Source organism: Ranitomeya variabilis, chromosome 5 (genome assembly GCF_051348905.1).
Source record: "Ranitomeya variabilis isolate aRanVar5 chromosome 5, aRanVar5.hap1, whole genome shotgun sequence".
Classification (NCBI taxonomy): Eukaryota; Metazoa; Chordata; class Amphibia; order Anura; family Dendrobatidae; genus Ranitomeya; species Ranitomeya variabilis.
This window is the reverse complement of record NC_135236.1, coordinates 494,339,580-494,360,715: the sequence shown is the minus strand read 5'-3', so window position 1 is coordinate 494,360,715 and position 21,136 is coordinate 494,339,580. Positions and strand designations below refer to the sequence as shown.

The 21,136-nt window shown below is 44.8% G+C and overlaps 1 protein-coding gene across 2 annotated transcripts in view; it reads left to right on the top strand.

Moving 5' to 3' along the window:
* PAH (phenylalanine hydroxylase) overlaps positions 1-21,136 on the top strand; it is a 191,691-nt gene that overhangs the window by 136,369 nt on the left and 34,186 nt on the right. For both annotated transcript variants that reach the window (XM_077265626.1, XM_077265625.1), the window contains one exon: positions 14,311-14,399. In XM_077265626.1, coding sequence (XP_077121741.1) covers positions 14,311-14,399 — 89 coding nt within the window. The remainder of the gene's footprint in view (positions 1-14,310; positions 14,400-21,136) is intronic.

The window sequence follows — 21,136 nt, the reverse complement described above, 5'->3', positions numbered from 1 at the left end:
CATAATCCAGTCCTGGATTGGAAAGCAATGTCTGTGTCAAGTTGGGGTTGTCAGGGAATTCATGGCGACGCTCCTGTGGTGTCAATTGCTTCATCCACTCCTTCTGAAGTCCCTGCGTTTTTGTCAGACTACCAGGATGTATTTAATGAGCCCAAACTCAGTTCTCTACCTCCTTGTAGGGATTGTGATTGTGCTATAAATTTGATTCCTGGCAGTAAGTTTCCTAAGGGACGACTTTTCAATTTGCCAGTGCCGGAGCATGCTGCCATGCGGAGTTATATAAAGGAGTCTTTGGAGAAAGGACTTATTCGCCCCTCCTCCTCCCCTCTTGGTGCGGGGTTCTTTTTTGTGGCTAAGAAGGATGGTTCTCTGAGACCTTGTATTGATTATCGCCTTCTAAATAAAATCACGGTCAAATTTCAGTATCCTTTGCCATTGTTATCTGATCTGTTTGCTCGCATTAAGGGGTCTAGTTGGTTCACCAAGATAGATCTTCGTGGTGCGTATAACCTTGTGCGTATTAAGCAGGGTGATGAATGGAAAACTGCATTTAATACGCCCGAAGGCCATTTTGAGTACTTGGTGATGCCTTTTGGACTTTCTAACGCTCCTTCTGTCTTTCAGTCTTTTATGCACGACATCTTCCGCGAATATTTGGATAAATTTATGATTGTGTATCTGGATGATATTCTGTTTTTTTCTGATGATTGGGAGTCCCATGTTAAGCAGGTCAGGATGGTGTTTCAGGTCCTGCGTGCCAATGCTTTATTTGTGAAGGGCTCAAAATGTCTTTTTGGAGTCCAGAAGATTTCTTTTTTGGGTTTCATTTTTTCTCCTTCTACTATTGAGATGGACCCAGTCAAGGTTCAGGCTATTCATGACTGGACGCAGCCTACATCTGTTAAGAGTCTTCAGAAGTTCTTGGGTTTTGCTAATTTTTACCGTCGCTTCATCGCTAATTTTTCTGGTGTTGTTAAGCCTTTGACGGATTTGAGCAAGAAAGGTTCTGATGTTACTAACTGGTCTCCTGCGGCTGTGGAGGCCTTTCGGGAGCTGAAGTGCCGGTTTTCTTCGGCTCCGGTCTTATGTCAGCCAGATGTCTCTCTTCCTTTCCAGGTCGAGGTTGATGCTTCCGAGATTGGAGCGGGGGCTGTTTTGTCGCAGAGAAGCGCCGATGGCTCTGTGATGAAGCCATGTGCTTTCTTTTCAAGAAAGTTTTCGCCTGCCGAGCGGAATTATGATGTCGGTAATCGTGAGTTGTTGGCTATGAAGTGGGCATTTGAGGAGTGGCGACATTGGCTCGAGGGAGCTAAGCATCGTGTGGTGGTCTTGACTGATCACAAGAATCTGATTTATCTCGAGTCGGCCAAGCGGCTGAATCCTAGACAGGCTCGTTGGTCGTTGTTTTTCTTTTGTTTTGATTTCGTGGTCTCGTACCTGCCTGGTTCGAAGAATGTAATGGCTGATGCTCTTTCTAGGAGTTTTGTGCCTGACTCTCCTGGAGATTCAGAGCCGGCTGGTATTCTCAGAGAAGGGGTGATTTTGTCTGCCATCTCCCCAGATTTGCGACGAGTGCTGCAGGAGTTTCAGGCGGATAGACCTGACCGTTGTCCACCGGAGAGACTGTTTGTCCCGGATAGATGAACCAGCAGAGTTATTTCCGAGGTTCATTCTTCGGTGTTGGCGGGCCATCCTGGAATATTTGGTACCAGAGATTTGGTGGCCAGGTCCTTTTGGTGGCCTTCCTTGTTGCGGGATGTGCGTTCCTTTGTGCAGTCTTGTGGAATTTGTGCTCGGGCTAAGCCTTGCTGTTCTCGTGCCAGTGGTTTGCTATTACCTTTGCCTGTCCCGAAGAGGCCTTGGACGCACATTTCCATGGATTTTATTTCAGATCTCCCTGTCTCTCAGAGAATGTCTGTCATCTGGGTGGTGTGTGATCGTTTTTCTAAGATGGTCCATTTGGTGCCCTTGCCTAAGTTGCCTTCCTCCTCCGAGTTGGTTCCGCTGTTTTTTCAAAATGTGGTTCGTTTGCATGGGATCCCTGAAAATATTGTTTCCGACAGAGGATCCCAGTTTGTGTCTAGATTTTGGCGGACCTTTTGCGCTAAGATGGGCATTGATTTGTCTTTTTCGTCGGCCTTCCATCCTCAGACGAATGGCCAAACCGAACGAACTAATCAGACCTTGGAAACCTATTTGAGATGTTTTGTTTCTGCTGATCAGGACGACTGGGTGACTTTTTTGCCGTTGGCCGAGTTTGCCCTTAATAATCGGGCAAGTTCTGCTACTTTGGTTTCTCCTTTTTTTTGTAATTCGGGGTTTCATCCTCGTTTTTCCTCGGGTCAGGTGGAGCCTTCTGACTGTCCTGGAGTGGATGTTGTGGTGGATAGGTTGCATCAGATTTGGAATCATGTTGTGGACAATTTGAAGCTGTCACAAGAGAAGGCTCAGCGCTTTGCCAACCGCCGTCGCTGTGTGGGTCCCCGACTTCGCGTTGGGGACTTGGTGTTGTTGTCTTCTCGCTTTGTTCCTCTGAAGGTCTCCTCTCCTAAGTTCAAGCCTCGGTTTATCGGTCCTTATAAGATTTTGGAAGTCCTTAACCCTGTGTCATTTCGTTTGGACCTCCCAGCATCGTTTGCTATTCATAATGTGTTTCATCGGTCGTTGTTGCGGAGGTATGTGGTGCCTGTGGGTCCTCCGGTTGAGCCTCCTGCCCCTGTGCTGGTTGAGGGAGAATTGGAATACGTGGTGGAGAAGATCTTGGATTCTCGTATTTCTAGACGGAGGCTTCGGTATTTGGTTAAATGGAAGGGCTATGGTCAGGAGGATAATTCCTGGGTTGTCGCCTCTGATGTTCATGCGGCCGATTTGGTTTGTGCCTTCCATGTGGCTCACCCTGATCGCCCTGGGGGTTTTGATGAGGGTTCGGTGACCCCTCCTCAAGGGGGGGGTACTGTTGTGAACTCTGTTTTCGGGCTCCCTCTTGTGGTCACGGGTGGTAGTGTGTGACTTTTGTTTTGGGCTCCCCCTGGTGGCTTTGTTTGTTGTCCTGCGGGTCTGTGGCTGATCAGCTGCCTCGTCATTCACTTGGGAGTTTCCTATTTTAGCACTGTTTCACTTCCACTTGTTGCCGGCTGTCAATGTACTCAGTGCTATTCTCATTACTCCTGATTATCTTCGGTTTCAGTCTCTTCAGGAGAAGCTAAGTTCTGTTTAATTATTTTTTGCTCATCAGTCTGCAATATGATTTTTGTGTATGATGAGTTTAGTCCAGCTTGCTAATATGTGATTTCTTCTGCTGGTTTGCTCTGGGGTACAGAGTTGCTTCCCCCGCACCGTTAGTTGGTGCGGAGGCTCGAGCGATCTCTGCGTGGATATTTTGAATAGGGTTTTTAATTGACCGCTCATTTGCTAAATCTAATTTCATCTCTGCGTTTGTGCTTTCCCCTTAACTCACCGTTAATATTTGTGGGGGGCTATTCTATATCTTTGGGGTCATTTCACTGAGGCAAGTAAGGACTTTCGTTCCCTCTAGGAATAGTCAGTTTCTCAGGCCGTGACGAGACGTCTAGGATTTTCAGGTAACGTTCCACGGCTGCCTATAGTTGTTTGCGGATAGGATCAGGTTGCGGTCAATTCAGTTACCACTTCCCCAGAGTTTGTAGTCGGTTTAGTTAGTTAGCTAGTCCTACTTGTGATCCTTGCCACTAGGATCATAACAGAGAGGGGCGTCTCTAGGGTCCCTATAAATAAGCTCCAGGCCTACCCCGTCATACAGGTTGTCCTATCCATACCATCTGGGGGACAGAGAGAGAGAACATCAGAAACATCTACAAAGGTTGTGAGGACTATCCCATGATGCTCAGCAGGGAGGTACTACAACACACAGGCGCTAGTAGGAAGGCTACTGATTTCCACCTGGTTAAGGGAACTCTGGATATGCCTTTGGACCAGCCGGACTCTGCCTACCCTGTGAACGGTACTCTGGACTGTGGACGCTGAAGTCTTCAGTAAAAGGTAAAGAGACTGCAACCTTTGTGTCCTCGTTATTCATTGCGCCTTACAACGTCCACCATCACTACCTACACATCAGGGAAGCCCTGGGGACATACTTCACCTGTGGGAAGGTATACCATCTAGCTGCCATTCCATCACCCCAGCGGACCCCTAGCAGCGTCGGTCGCCCTGACCGAATACCACAGGTGGCGTCACGAACACCAGACAAACTATCACCTTTAATTGGATGTCCCTCAGAAGGGCCACGGACCGGGTTGGGCCACCATGACATCCCCAGAATCGAGAGAGAGATAGACCTGGTACCGAGAACCCCATTGCCCTACACGTGGGGGCGCTTCACAATGATGAAACTTGTATCTCCTATCTCTACCTATTGTAATAACTGCAAAATGTTTTGTGAGATCTCCATCATGGTGTCTTTCAGCATGTATGATACAGACCCCTTGGGGTAATTTTTGGAAACCTTGGTGCATTGTGCAATGGTCAAATTTCTACTCTCAATCTCTATATATTCTATTATTTTAATTTTTATTATTGCGTTGCCCTACTCACGGTCTCTTTAACCCCTTAAGCCCCGAGGGTGGTTTGCACGTTAATGACGGGCCAATTTTTACAATTCTGACCACTGTCCCTTTATGAGGTCATAACTCTGGAACGCTTCAACGGATCTTGGCGATTATGACATTGTTTTCTCGCGACATATTGTACTTCATGATAGTGGTAAAATTTATTTGATATAACTTGCGTTTATTTGTAAAAAAAAATGGAAATTTGGCAAAAATTTTGAAAATTTCGCAATTTTCCAACTTTGAATTTTTATGCCCTTAAATCACAGAGATATGTCACATAAAATACTTAATAAGTAACATTTCCCACATGTCTACTTTACATCAGCACAATTTTGGAACCAATTTTTTTTTTTGTTAGGGAGTTATAAGGGTTAAAAGTTGACCAGCAATTTCTCATTTTTACAACACCATTTTTTTTAGGGACCACATCTCATTTGAAGTCATTTTGAGGGGTCTATATGATAGAAAATACCCAAGTGTGACACCATTCTAAAAACTGCACCCCTTAAGGTGCTCAAAACCACATTCAAGAAGTTTATTAACCCTTCAGGTGTTTCACAGGAATTTTTGGAATGTTTAAATAAAAATGAACATTTAACTTTTTTTCACACAAAATTTATTTCAGCTCCAATTTGTCTTATTTTAACAAGGGTAACATGAGAAAATGGACCCCAAAAGTTGTTGTACAATTTGTCCTGAGTACGCTGATACCCCATATGTGGGGGTAAACCACTGTTTGGGCGCATGGCAGAGCTCGGACGAAAGGTGCGCCATTTGACTTTTCAATGCAAAATTGACTGGAATTGAGATGGGACGCCATGTTGCGTTTGGAGAGCCCCTGATGTGCGTAAACATTGAAACCCCCCACAAGTGACACCATTTTGGAAAGTAGACCCCCTAAGGAACTTATCTAGATGCATGGTGAGCACTTTGACCCACCAAGTGCTTCACAGAAGTTTATAATGCAGAGCCGTAAAAATAAAAAATCATATTTTTTCACAAAAATGATTTTTCGCCCCCAATTTTTTATTTTCCCAAGGGTAAGAGAAGAAATCGGACCCCAAAAATTGTTGTGCAATTTGTCCTGAGTACGCTGATACCCCATATGTGGGTGTAAACCATTGTTTGGGCGCATGGCCGAGCTCAGAAGGGAAGGAGCGCCATTTGACTTTTCAATGCAAAATTTACTGGAATTGAGATGGGACGCCATGTTGCGTTTGGAGAGCCCCTGATGTGCGTAAACATTGAAACCCCCCACAAGTGACACCATTTTGGAAAGTAGACCCCCTAAGGAACTTATCTAGATGCGTAGTGAGCACTTTGACCCACCAAGTGCTTCACAGAAGTTTATAATGCAGAGCCGTAAAAATAAAAAATCATGTTTTTTCACAAAAATTATTTTTCGCCCCCAATGTTTTATTTTCCCAAGGGTAAGAGAAGACATTGGACCCCAAAAATTGTTGTGCAATTTGTCCTGAGTACGCTGATACCCCATATGTGGGGGTAAACCACTCTTTGGGCGCATAGCAGAGCTCGGAAGGGAAGGAGCGCCATTTTACTTTTCAATGCAAAATTGACTGGAATTAAGATGGGACACCATGTTGCGTTTGGAGAGCCCCTGATGTGCCTAAACATTGAAACCCCCCACAAGTGACACCATTTTGGAAAGTATACCCCTTAAGGAACTTATCTAGAAGTGTGGTGAGCACTTTGACCCAACAAGTGCTTCACAGAAGTTCATAATGCAGAGCCGTAAAAATAAAAAATCATATTTTTTCACAAAAATGATAATTTTGCCCCCAATTTTTTATTTTCCCAAGGGTAAGAGAAGAAATTGGACCCCAAAAGTTGTTGTGCAATTTGTCCTGAGTATGCTGATACCCCATATGTGGGGGTAAATGACTGTTTGGGCGCATGGCAGAGCTCGGAAGGGAAGGAGCGCCGTTTGACTTTTCAATGCAAAATTGACTGGAATTGAGATGGGACACCATGTGGTGTTTGGATAGCTTCTGATGTGCCTAAACATTAAAACCCCCCACAAGTGACACCATTTTGGAAAGTAGACCCCCTAAGGAACTTATCTAGATGTGTTTTGAGAGCTTTGAACCCCCAAGTATTTCACTACAGTTTATAACGCAGAGCCGTGAAAATAAAAATTCTTTTTTTTCACAAAAATTATTTATTAGCCCCCATTTTTGTACTTTCCCAAGGGTAACAGGAGAAATTGGACCCCAAAAGTTGTTCTCCAATTTGTCCTGAGTACGCTGATATCCCGTATGTGGGGGGGAACCACTGTTTGGGTGCATGGCAGAGCTCGGAAGGGAAGGAGCGCCATTTGGAAGGCAGACTTAGATGAATTGGTCTGCAGCCGTCACATTGCATTTGCAGAGCCCCTGATGTACCCAAACAGTACAAACCCCCCACAAGTGACCCCATATTGGAAACTAGACCTCCCAAGGAACTTATCTAGATGTGTTGTGAGAACTTTGAACCCCCAAGTGTTTCACTACAGTTTATAACGCAGAGCCGTGAAAATAAAAGTTTTTTTTTTTTTCACAAAAATGATTTTTTAGCCCCCAGTTTTGTAGTTTCACAAGGGTAACTGGATAAATTGGACCCCAAAAGTTGTTGTCCAATTTATCCTGAGTACGCTGATACCCCGTTTGTGGGAGGAACCACTGTTTGGGCGCATGGCAGAGCTCGGAAGTTAAGGAGCGCCATTTGGAATGCAGACTTAGATGGATTGGTCTGCAGGCGTCACGTTGCATTTGTAGAGCCCCTGATGTACCAAAACAGTAGAAACCCTCTACAAGTGACCCCGTATTGGAAACTAGACCTCCCAAGGAACTTATCTAGATATGTTGTGAGAACTTTGATCCCCCAAGTGTTTCACTACAGTTTACAACGCAGAGCTGTGAAAATAAAAAATCTTTTTTTCCCCACAAAGATGATTTTTAGCCCCCCAAATTTTTATTTTCCCAAGGATAACAAGAGAACTTGGACCCCAAAAGTTGTTGTCCAATTTGTCCCGAGTACGCTGATACCCCATATGTTGGGGTAAACCCCTGTTTAGTTGCACGGGAGAGCTCAGAAGGGAAGGGGGAATGTTTTACTTTTTCAACGCAGAATTGGCTGGAATTGAGATCGGATGCCATGTCGTGTTTGGAGAGCCCCTGATGTGCCTGAACAGTGGAAACTCCCCAATTCTACCTGAAACCCTAATCCAAACACACCCCTAACCCTAATCCCAACGGTAACCCTAACCACACCCCTTAGCCTGACACACCCCTAACCCTAATCCCAACCGTAAATGTAATCCAAACCCTAACCCTAACCCTAAGGAATAACCTTATGACCCAGTATCAGCACGGGTTTACTAGGGACCGTTCATGTCAGACTAATTTGATCAGCTTCTATGAAGAGGTAAGTTCCGGACTGGACCAAGGGAACCCAGTGGACGTAGTGTATATGGACTTTTCCAAAGCTTTTGATACGGTGCCACACAAAAGGTTGTTACATAAAATGAGAGTAATGGGGATAGGGGAAAATATGTGTAAGTGGGTTGAGAGCTGGCTCAGGGATAGGAAACAAAGGGTGGTTATTAATGGAGCACACTCGGACTGGGTTGCGGTTAGCAGTGGGGTACCACAGGGGTCAGTATTGGGCCCTCTTCTTTTTAACATATTTATTAATGACCTTGTAGGGGGCATTCAGAGTAGAATTTCAATATTTGCAGATGACACTAAACTCTGCAGGGTAATCAATACAGGGGAGGACAATTTTATATTACAGGATGATTTATGTAAACTAGAAGCTTGGGCTGATAAATGGCAAATGAGCTTTAATGGGGATAAATGTAAGGTCATGCACTTGGGTAGAAGTAATAAGATGTATAACTATGTGCTTAATTCTAAAACTCTGGGCAAAACCGTCAATGAAAAAGACCTGGGTATATGGGTGGATGACAAACTCATATTCAGTGGCCAGTGTCAGGCAGCTGCTACAAAGGCAAATAAAATAGTGGGATGTATTAAAAGAGGCATAGATGCTCATGAGGAGAACATAATTTTACCTCTATACAAGTCACTAGTTCGACCACACTTAGAATACTGTGCACAGTTCTGGTCTCCGGTGTATAAGAAAGACATAGCTGAACTGGAGCGGGTGCAGAGAAGAGCGACCAAGGTTATTAGAGGACTGGGGGGTCTGCAATACCAAGATAGGTTATTACACTTGGGGCTATTTAGTTTGGAAAAACGAAGACTAAGGGGTGATCTTATTTTAATGTATAAATATATGAGGGGACAGTACAAAGACCTTTCTGATGATCTTTTTAATCATAGACCTGAGACAGGGACAAGGGGGCATCCTCTACGTCTGGAGGAAAGAAGGTTTAAGCATAATAACAGACGCGGATACTTTACTGTAAGAGCAGTGAGACTATGGAACTCTCTGCCGTATGATGTTGTAATGAGTGATTCATTAATTAAATTTAAGAGGGGACTGGATACCTTTCTGGAAAAGTATAATGTTACAGGGTATATACACTAGATTCCTTGATAAGGCGTTGATCCAGGGAACTAGTCTGATTGCCGTATGTGGAGTCGAGAAGGAATTTTTTTCCCCATGGTGGAGTTACTCTTTGCCACATGGGTTTTTTTTGCCTTCCTCTGGATCAACATGTTAGGGCATGTTAGGTTAGGCTATGGGTTGAACTAGATGGACTTACAGTCTTCCTTCAACCTTAATAACTATGTAACTATGTAACTATGTAACTTTAGCCCCAACCTTTACCCTAACTTTTGCCCCAACCCTAACCCTAACTTTAGCCCCAACCCTAACCCTAACTTTAGCTCAAACCCTAGCCCTAACCCTAGCCCTAACTCTAACCCTAGCCTTAACCCTAGCCCTAACCCTAACCCTAGCCCTAATCCTAATGGGAAAATGGAAATAAATACATTTTTTAAATTTTATTATTTTTCCCTAAGGGGGTGATGAAGGGGGGTTTGATTTACTTTTATAGCTTTTTTTATATCGGATTTTTATGACTGGCAGCTGTCACACACTAAAAGACGCTTTTTATAGCAAAAAAGTTTTTGCGTCTCCACTAGGGTTGAGCGACCTTGACCTTTTTAGGGTCGAGTCATGTTTTGCGAAACCCGACTTTTTGAAAAGTCGAGTCGGGCGAAATCGGCCGATTACTGCGAAAAGTCGAGGATCGGCCGGAACACGAAACCCTATGCACGTCAATGGGGATTTTTTTTTTTTCTCTCTCTCTCTCTCTCTCTCTCTCTCTCTCTCTCTCTCTCTCTCTCTCTCTCCCCTCTGTCCCAGCCCCGAAAATTTCGTTTTACACATTGCAAATCCCTGCTGCGCACAAGCGCTAAAATGATCATAGGCGTGCACGCCCCTAACCCCTATGTCATCACTCTGCCCACACTCCTTCATTGGCTGAAAAAATGGCGCTAAACGCGTCATACGAAACGCGACTTTGGCGCCAAGATCGCGTACCGCATGGCCGACCCCACACAGGGATCGGGTCGGGTTTCATGAGACGCCGACTTTGCCAAAAGTCGGCGACTTATGAAAATGAACGATCCGTTTCGCTCAACCCTAGTCTCCACATTTTGAGACCTATAATTTTTCCATATTTTGGTCCACAGAGTAATGTGAGATCTTGTTTTTTGCCGGACGAGTTGACGTTTTTATTGGTAACATTTTTGGGCACATGACATTTTTTGATCGCTTTTTATTCCGATTTTTGTGAGGCAGAATGACCAAAAACCAGCTATTCATGAATTTCTTTTGGGGGAGGCGTTTATACCTTTCCACGTTTGGTAAAATTGATAAAGCAGTTTTATTCATCGGGTCAGTACGATTACAGCGATATCTCATTTATATCATTTTTTTATGTTTTGGTGCTTTTATAAGATAAAAGTTATTTTATAGAAAAAATAATTATTTTGGCATCGCTTTATTCTGAGGACTATAAGTTTTTTATTTTTTTGCTTATGATGCTGTGTGGCAGCTTGTTTTTTGCAGGACAAGATGACGTTTTCAGCGGTACCATGGTTATTTATATCCATCGTTTTGATCGCGTGTTATTCCACTTTTTGTTCAGTGGTATGATAATAAAGCGTTGTTTTTTGGCTCATTTTGTTTTTTCTTACGGTGTTCACTGAAGGGGTTAAATAGTGGGACAGTTTTATAGGTTGGGTCGTTACGGACGCAGCGATACTAAATATGTGTACTTTTATTGTTTTTTTAATTTAGATAAAGAAATGTATTTATGGGAATAATATATATTTTTTTTCTTTATTTAGGATTTTTTTTTTTTTTTTTTTTTACACATGTGGAAATTTTTTTTTTTTACTTTTTTTACTTTGTCCCGGGGGGGACATCACAGATCGCTGATCTGACAGTTTGCACAGCACTCTGTCAGATCAGCGATCTGACTGACAGCGCTGCAGGCTTATCTGCCCCTGCTGTGGACCTGGAAGTACTCCCTGTAGTACCCGGATGCAGCTCCGTGGCCATTTTGGATCCGGGGACTGCAGGGAGGAGACGCTCGGTACAAGGTGAGTACATCGCCTTGTACCGATCGTCTCAGGGAAGCACGCAGGGAGCCCCCTCCCTGCGCGATGCTTCCCTGTACCGCCGGTACACTGCGATCATGTTTGATCGCAGTGTGCCGGGGGTTAATGTGCCGGGGGCGGTCCGTGACCGCTCCTGGCACATAGTGCCGGATGTCAGCTGCGATAGTCAGCTGACACCCGGCCGCGATCGGCCGCGCTCCCCCCGTGAGCACGGCCGATCGCATATGACGTACTATCCTGTCACTGGGAATTAAGTCCCAGGTCACCTTGACGGGATAGTACGTCATATGGGATTAAGGGGTTAAGCATGTTTCTGGTAGCCTGATGTTGTTTTTTCGATCTGCAATTGGACATTTTGGAACATACATGCATTAATATCCTCCACACAATTCTTCATGTTTCAGACTTATACAGAATATTAATATGAGTAATGAAACAAGCTCTTTATATTTGCTGCTAGGTTGAAAATCTTACCCACATATCCCTTTATAAAGGGAAATTTGACATACCTCTGTCAGCATTCACCATATCTTGCTCATATACACAGCACCCCAGTAGGTGGGTGGATCGCCTGGGTACGAGGTCTGTGTCTGACGGTGAAACCACTAACCCTTTCCATGTGTTAAGTCCCACTTGGTTGTCCAGGAAGGAGGCGCTGAGGCCTCCAGTCCAAAACCTGCAGAAGCACAGACTCAACAGTCAGCAACCATGTCCAATTTGTTGTCCCAGCGCAGCAATCAGTTGTCATTTGTCAGTATATATGTCTGTTCACAAATTTTTTGTTAAATAGGGCATACATATTCGTTAGCAATTTACATTGTCTGATACTGGACATAGACCATTGCTGACTTTTCCAGACTCCTAAATGAGACTTTTGTCTCTTTATTAAACTGTCACTTCCCTTAAATTTTCAAAATTTGGGTCCTTACAAAAAAATGGTAGTCGGTTATTGGCCTGTTTCTGTACATTTTAAGCATGTCTAAGAGACTGGGTTAATCCGCTCCACAGACCTATTCAGGCCGCAGCCTTACACATATTGGAACATGGTTATTACCATACTAAGGCCTTTACCAGAGCTCTGTAGCACTGCCTGTCACCCGAGTAATACACTCCACAGACCTCCCATTGGGATCCAGTGGCAAAAATGATCTGTGGACTTTACAAAATGCAGGTTTCACAGCACATAGTGGCCCTCTGAAAATTAAAAGTGAGGGCCGCATAATGACATGACGGTGGACATGTGGGTGGTGCCTGGAAAAGCCCAAGATTCAAATGGGCTTGTTTTATCTTCGTAAAGGAATGGGAATATGTATTCCACTATCTGGCTAACTATTTGGCATGAGGGAGGGACCTCCTGAATGTGGGAGCGAGAGCTCTCCCAAATGTATGATACAGGCCACCTGAGGGCCCTTACCAAACTCAGGTTTCACGGCACCTGCTGGCCCTCTGCTAATTGTCAGTGAGGGCTGCATAATGACATAGCGATAGACGTGGTGGTGGTGGACGATGCCCAAAATTCAAATGGGCATATTTAAAATGGCATTGTAAAGGGGTGGGGAATATGTATTTCACTGTTTTGCTAACTATTTGGCATGAGGGAGGGACCTCTCAAATGTAGGAGTGAGAGCCATCACAAATGTTACAGGAAAAAATAAAGCTAAAAAGCTCCGTGTGAACATATGCTAAAGGGGAGGTATAGTTGTTGTTTTTTTTAATTTTGCGTTATATACATGTAAATATGCAGGAAATAATGTTTCTCAGAATTTTTCTCTTTAAAAAAGAATTTGGTTTGGTTTGGTAGGTCTTTTTAAAAATCCGTATAACCGGCGCAATAGTCTGACAACATTAACAGAAAGGCATGCAGGCATCCTCTCCATGCTGTTCCCATTTAGTTTTAGCTGTTTCCCATCCATTTCAGCTTTTTTCTCAAGCCCCCAAATCTGTTTGTTGGGTCCAGCAGAAAAATATTCGGCTTTCCCACTGACTTGCATTGGATTCATTATTCAGTACGCATACACTGATATTAGAAATTATATGTGCCGATTTTCCCGAATCCGAATGTTTAACTATTCGATCATCATCAAACCTGTCACTGTTACAATGATTGGAAGCCTGTTGGACCTTTTTATGGTAGGGCAGAATGAAACAGACAAAAGTGATGCGGCACTCACCCAGTCGGTGCGAAATCCAAGTCCTTTATTTAGACATCCCAAAAATTAAGAACGTTGTTAAGGAACGGCAGGTCAATATGAGGGTGTGGGGAGAGTAGAATGGACGATGGCCATTCACTTACCACGCGAAATGGCCGTCGTCTGTTCTCCTCTACCCGCACCCTCATATTCACCTCCCGTTCCTTAACGACGTTCTTAATTTTTTGGATGTCTAAATAAAGGACTTGGATTTCGCACTGACTGGGTGAGTGCCGCATCACTTTTGTCTATTTCATTCTGCCATATCACACATTTTATGATGCTGAGCACCAGACTGCAGTAGTGGAACACTGCCATTTATTGGTGATTACACAGATTATACCTCTCTCACATTGGTTTTGCCGTTAACCTGGTGACATTCATTCTGCATTTTCTTTGAAGACTTTTTATGGTAGGGTCTAACAGTTAACCATACCAGGCAGACCCAGAGTTCATTATATGACCTCTGGTTCCTATGACAACCATCGGCATCCCATGATCATGTCATGGGGTGTTTAATTTGGATTTTAAGTAGCAGCGCTATGTATTAGATTTAAAACTAAAGGCACACACTACAATTTAGATTTATGGCTTTCAAAAACCTTTCAAAACCTTTACAAGTTTGCAAATCGAATCCTAAGCTATAAGGCAGATGTTATAAAGATGTGACCCTATTAGATTACTGCAGTCACTGCTCTTCATTCTGCTGCTAGGTCAAATCCAAAAAGCTAATGCATGTATACTGTGGATTTATATTCAGATTGCTCCACTAGGGTGCCATAGAGTTGGGAAGGGACATAATGCAATAGACGGAGGCTTACCATTTCTATCAGGAATTCTCCCAAAATCAATAATAGTACAGATAAACGTCAACTATATTTACATGCTGCAATGTTCTAAATGTTGCCATTTTCTGATTGTTTCTATCTTTCATTTTAGTCCCATGGTTTCCAAGGACCATTCAAGACCTGGACAAGTTTGCAAATCAAATCCTGAGCTATGGAGCCGAGCTTGATGCTGACCATCCTGTAAGTTTATGTTCTTATGTTCTTATTTATGTGACATTCATTGTTGTCTTGCAGTTTGGTCAGTGTGTGAGCTATCATACTGTGGACATAATTATCACGTTTTCACCTTACATCAACTGGAAAAATGGTCATTATTTGTACTGCAAAAAAAAAACAACAAGTATACTATTTCTATAGATGTGTGCTGTTACTGGTTAACATCTCTGCCAACATACATTTAAACTGTAAATATAGATAATACAGAATTTAGGTTCAGTGACCCTTTATAACAGAATGACAATGACAGTCTGCTCTGCACACGTGCTGCAGAGCTGACTGTCAAAGTACTGGGGAGTGTTTACAGGGCGTGAACGATATAGTGAGTGGTAACTGTAATACATCCCTGCACTGCCTCAATGACCTGAAGTTACTTCACTTTCTACCTGTAGCTGCGCTTCCAATAAGCCTGCCAGATATGATGTAAACATTACTTCCAGTAACTGCAGATTAATGTGATATCTGTAGGTAAATAGTGTTTCTTGGCCGTGACAGGCTCCCATTTAAAGGAAATCTGACACCCCAAAAATCATATATGAGATAAGGCCACCGGCATCAGGGGCTTATCTACAGCATTCTGTAATGCTGTAAATAAGCCCCCGATGTAACCTGAAAGGTAAGAAAAACAGGTTATATTATACTCACCCAGGGGCGGTCCCGGGTTTGTTTCGGGTCCAATAGGCGTCGCGGTCCAGTCCGGGGCCTCCTATCTTCATATGATGACGTCCTCTTCTTGTCTTCCTGCCGCGGCTCCGGCGCAGGCGTACTTTGTCTGTCCTGTTGAGGGCAGAGCAAAGTGCTGCAGTGCGCAGGCGCTGGGCCTCTCTGACCTTTCCCGGCACCTGCGCACTACAGTACTTTGCTCTGCCGTCAACAGGGCAGACAAAGTACGCCTGCGCCGGAGCCGCGGCAGGAAGACAGGAAGAGGACATCATAGTATGAGGATGGGAGGTGCCGGACCCGGCCGCGACGCCCACTTTTCCGGACCGCAACGGGACCGCCCCTGGGTGAGTATATAACCTGTTTTTTTTACCTTTCAGGTTACATCGGGGGCTTATCTACAGCATTACAGAATGCTGTAGATAAGCCCCTGATGCCAGTGGCCTTAGCTCATATACGATTTTTGGAGTGAGAGATTTCCTTCAAATTTTTAGGGGTCATGTATGCAAGTGTAATGATGAAAGTAATATACTCACCGGTCTTCTCCCGGTTTCTACAGTGCTCTGGTCCATGTCACGTTACCACATCTGTAACCTGCTAGTCAACTCTATGGAGCTCCTGTCTGTTTCTCAGGTTACTTTCTCAATGTGAGTCTATGCTCTCCAGTCTTATTCTGAGTCTCATAGATTTGCATTGAGAACATTCAAAAAGTGACCTGTGCTCCATAAAGTGCGGTGACGTTATGTTGGAAGGGACTGCAGCACTGCTGAATCTGGGAGAAGACCATGACTGGCGAGTACATTACTACCATCATTATGCATTGTAGTGTGTCATAAGGCATCACTCTTAGAATACTTCTGTCATTCTTGGGCATAAATGTATTTACAACCATGCAGTATAAATTACATGATACCAGGACTAGGGTTGAGCGACCTTTAGTTTTTTAGGGTCGAGTCGGGTTTTGTGAAACCCGACTGTCTTAAAAGTCGAGTCGAGTGAAATCGGCCGACCACCGTGAAAAGTCGGGTTTCGGCCGAAACACGAAACCCAATGAAGGAAATTATTATTATTTTTAATTTTTTTTCTCCTCTCTCTCTCTCTCTCTCTCTCTCCCCCTCCGTCCCAGCACAGAAAATTTCGTATTGCACATTCCAAATCCCTACTGCGCACAAGCGATAACATGATGATAGGCGTTCACTCCCCTAAGACCTATGTCATCACTCTGCCCACGCTCATTCATTGGCTGAAAAAATGGCGCTAAACGCGTCATACAAAACGCGACTTTGGCGCCAAGATCGCGTACCACATGGCCGACCCCGCACAGGGATCGGGTCGGGTTTCATGAGACGCCGAGTTTGCCAATAGTCGGCGACTTATGAAAATGAACGACCCGTTTCGCTCAACCCTAACCAGGACATTATGATTACGAGTATTATAAATTCATATCATTGTTTTTGTTTTAGTTTTATGCTTCTGTGCAGTAAAATCAAGGTATTTTTGTTTGTTTCCTTTAGTGACGGAGCACCCGCTAGGGCCTAGGGGTACTCGGTACCCGGTCCCGTGGTCATTAAAGGGGTAGTCACGATGGCAGTGACCCGGTCAGTGGTTCTGGGCATCCAAGTTAAAGGAAAGGTCTTTAAAGGGGTTGTGTTGAATAAAGAATGTTCGTGACGCCACTTGTGGTATTCGGTCAGGGATGACCAATTATTGCAGCAGGGATGGTATGGCTTCCCACAGGTGAAGCTTATTCTCCAGGGCTCCTAGTGTAGTGGCAAAGATGATAGATGATGTGATGCCAGAAAGAATGAGAGGACACAAGGTTGCAGTCTCTTTAGCTCTTACTGGTGGTATTCTGTTATGATCCTAGTGGTAGAGGATCTCAGGAGTTGTAGCTAAGTCCGCAACCACAAAAACCAGCTCATAGGGAGGTGGTAACTTGGCTGACCGCATACCTGATCCTAGCACAAACAGCTAGAAGCAGCCGGGGAACGTGCCTACGTTGGTTCTAGACGTCTCGCACCAGCCGGAGAACTAACTAACCCTTTCAGAGAAAATAAGACCTCACTTGCCTCAAGAGAAAGGACCCCGGTGAGGTAAGAAGAAAAGACAAACGTAAGTATGAACTAGATTTAGCAAAGAGAGGCCCACTAATTAATAGCAGAAAATAGGAAGCGGACTTATGCGGTCAGCAAAAACCCTACAAAAATATCCACGCTGAATATCCAGGAACCCCCGCACCGACTAACGATGTGGAGGGAGAATATCAGCCTCCTTAGAGCTTCCAGCAAAAACAGGAATCACATTTTGTACAAGCTGGAACAAAATAAGAACAAATGCAATAAACCAAAATAAGAAAGCGGACTTAGCTTTTCTTGCAAAAATCAGAGGACCAGGAGTCAGGAGAAAACAGACATAGACTGATTACATCGATTCCAGGCACTAGACTGAGCTTCCAGGAAGTCTAAATAGGAACACCCAAGGCCTAACGAACCAGGTGGGTACCAACCTGGAGAAAGACAATCAAAGTGTCATACCGCTAGTGATCACAAGAGGGAGCCAAGAAATACAGTTCACAACAGTACCCCCCCTTTAAGGAGGGGTCACCGAACCCTCACCACGACCACCAGGGCGATCAGGATGAGCAGCGTGAAAGGCACGAACCAAATCGGCCGCATGAACATCAGAGGCGACCACCCAGGAATTATCCTCCTGACCATAGCCCTTCCATTTGACCAGATACTGAAGCCTCCGTCTAGAGAGACGAGAATCCAAGATCTTCTCCACCATGTACTCCAACTCGCCCTCAACCAAGACCGGAGCAGGAGGGTCAACAGCAGGAACCACAGGCACAATGTACCGCCGCAACAAAGACCTATGGAACACATTGTGAATGGCAAACGACACCGGAAGATCCAAACGAAAAGACACCGGATTAAGGACTTCCAAAATTTTATAAGGACCAATAAAGCGAGGCTTAAACTTAGGAGAGGAAACCTTCAGAGGGACATACCGAGAAGACAACCAAACCAAATCCCCAACACGAAGTCGAGGACCCACACCGCGGCGGCAGTTGGCAAAACGCTGAGCCTTCTCCTGTGACAACTTCAAGTTGTCCACCACATGATTCCAAATCCGCTGCAACCTATCCACCACGGAATCCACCCCAGGACAGTCAGAAGACTCAACATGCCCCGAGGAAAAACGAGGATGAAAACCAGAGTTGCAGAAAAATGGCGAAACCAAAGTAGCGGAACTAGCCCGATTATTGAGGGCAAACTCAGCCAATGGCAAGAAGGTCACCCAATCATCCTGATCTGCAGAAACAAAACATCTCAAATAAGCCTCCAGTGTCTGATTAGTTCGCTCCGTTTGGCCATTAGTCTGAGGATGAAAGGCAGATGAAAACGACAAATCAATGCCCATCTTAGCACAAAAAGATCGCCAGAATCTGGACACAAACTGGGATCCTCTGTCAGACACGATATTCTCAGGAATGCCATGCAAACGAACCACGTTCTGAAAGAACAAAGGAACCAGATCGGAAGAGGAAGGCAACTTAGACAAGGGCACCAAATGGACCATCTTGGAAAAGCGATCACATACCACCCAGATGACAGACATTCTTTGAGACACCGGAAGATCTGAGATGAAATCCATGGAAATGTGTGTCCAGTAGGGTTGAGCGACCTTGACCTTTTTAGGGTCGAGTCATGTTTTGCGAAACCCGACTTTTTGAAAAGTCGAGTCGGGCGAAATCGGCCGATTACTGCGAAAAGTCGAGGATCGGCCGGAACACGAAACCCTATGCACGTCAATGGGGATTTTTTTTTTTTTCTCTCTCTCTCTCTCTCTCTCTCTCTCTCTCCCCTCTGTCCCAGCCCCGAAAATTTCGTTTTACACATTGCAAATCCCTGCTGCGCACAAGCTCTAAAATGATCATAGGCGTGCACGCCCCTAACCCCTATGTCATCACTCTGCCCACACTCCTTCATTGGCTGAAAAAATGGCGCTAAACGCGTCATACGAAACGCGACTTTGGCGCCAAGATCGCGTACGCATTGGCTGACCCCACACAGGGATCGGGTCGGGTTTCATGAGACGCCGACTTTGCCAAAAGTCTGCGACTTATGAAAATGAACGATCCGTTTCGCTCAACCCTAGTGTCCAGGGCCTCTTCGGGACGGGCAAGGGCAAAAGCAACCCGCTGGCACGAGAACAGCAAGGCTTAGCCCGAGCACAAATCCCACAGGACTGCACAAACGAACGCACATCCTGCGACAAGGAAGGCCACCAAAAGGACCTAGCTACCAAATCTCTGGTACCAAAAATCCCAGGATGCCCTGCCAACACTGAGGAATGAACCTCGGAGATAACTCTGCTGGTCCATTTATCAGGAACAAACAGTCTATCAGGTGGGCAAGGATCAGGTCTACCAGCCTGAAATCTCTGCAACACACGTCGCAAATCAGGAGAAATGGCCGACAAGATTACTCCCTCTTTAAGAATACCAGCTGGCTCTGAGACTCCCAGAGAGTCAGGCACAAAACTCCTAGAAAGAGCATCAGCCTTCACATTCTTCGAACCAGGCAGGTATGAGACCACAAAGTCAAAACGGGAGAAAAACAACGACCAACGAGCCTGTCTAGGATTCAGGCGCTTAGCAGACTCGAGATACATCAAATTTTTGTGATCAGTCAAGACCACCACACGATGCTTAGCTCCCTCGAGCCAATGACGCCACTCCTCAAATGCCCACTTCATGGCCAACAACTCCCGATTACCAACATCATAGTTCCGCTCCGCAGGCGAAAATTTCCTAGAAAAAAAAGCACAAGGTCTCATCAGAGAGCAACCAGAACCTCTCTGCCCCTGCATCGATCTCAGAAGCGTCCACTTCAACCTGAAAGGGAAGTGAGACATCAGGCTGGCACAAAACAGGCGCCGAAGTAAACCGGCGCTTCAGCTCCCGGAAAGCCTCGACGGCTGCCGGAGCCCAATTAACAACATCAGAACCTTTCTTGGTCATATCCGTCAAAGGTTTAACAACGCTAGAGAAATTAGCAATAAAACGACGGTAGAAATTCGCAAAACCCAAGAACTTCTGTAGACTCTTAACAGACGTGGGTTGAGTCCAGTCATGAATAGCTCGGACCTTGACTGGGTCCATCTCTACTGTAGAAGGGGAGAAAATGAAACCCAGAAAGGAAACCTTCTGCACTCCAAAGAGACACTTTGAGCCCTTCACAAACAAAGCATTATCACGCAAAACCTGAAACAACATCCTGACCTGTTTTACATGAGAATCCCAATCATCAGAAAAACCAGAATATCATCCAGATAAACAATCATAAATTTATCTAGATACTTCCGGAAGATGTCATGCATAAAGGACTGAATCACTGAAGGAGCATTAGAGAGCCCAAAAGGCATCACCAAGTACTCAAAATGACCTTCGGGCGTATTAAACGCAGTTTTCCATTCATCTCCCTGCTTAATGCGCACAAGGTTGTACGCACCCCGAAGATCTATCTTGGTGAACCACTTGGCACCCTTAATCCAGGCAAACAAGTCCGACAATAGTGGCAAAGGATACTGAAATTTGACCGTGATTTTATTCAGAAGCCGATAGTCTATACAAGGTCTCAAAGACCCGTCTTTCTTGGCTACAAAAAAGAAACCCGCACCAAGAGGGGAAGAGGATGAACGAATATGTCCCTTCTCCAAAGACTCCTTTATATAAGAACGCATTGCGGCATGCTCAGGTACAGATAGATTAAATAATCGTCCCTTAGGAAATTTACTACCAGGAATCAAATCTATTGCGCAGTCACAGTCCCTATGAGGAGGAAGGGCACTGGACCTGGACTCACTGAACACATCCTGATAGTCCAACAAATACTCCGGAACCTCAGAAGGAGTAGAAGAAGCAATAGACACCGACGGGGAATCACAATGAATTCCCTGACAACCCCAACTTGACACAGACATAGCCTTCCAATCCAAAACTGGATTATGGGTCTGTAACCATGGCAGACCTAAAA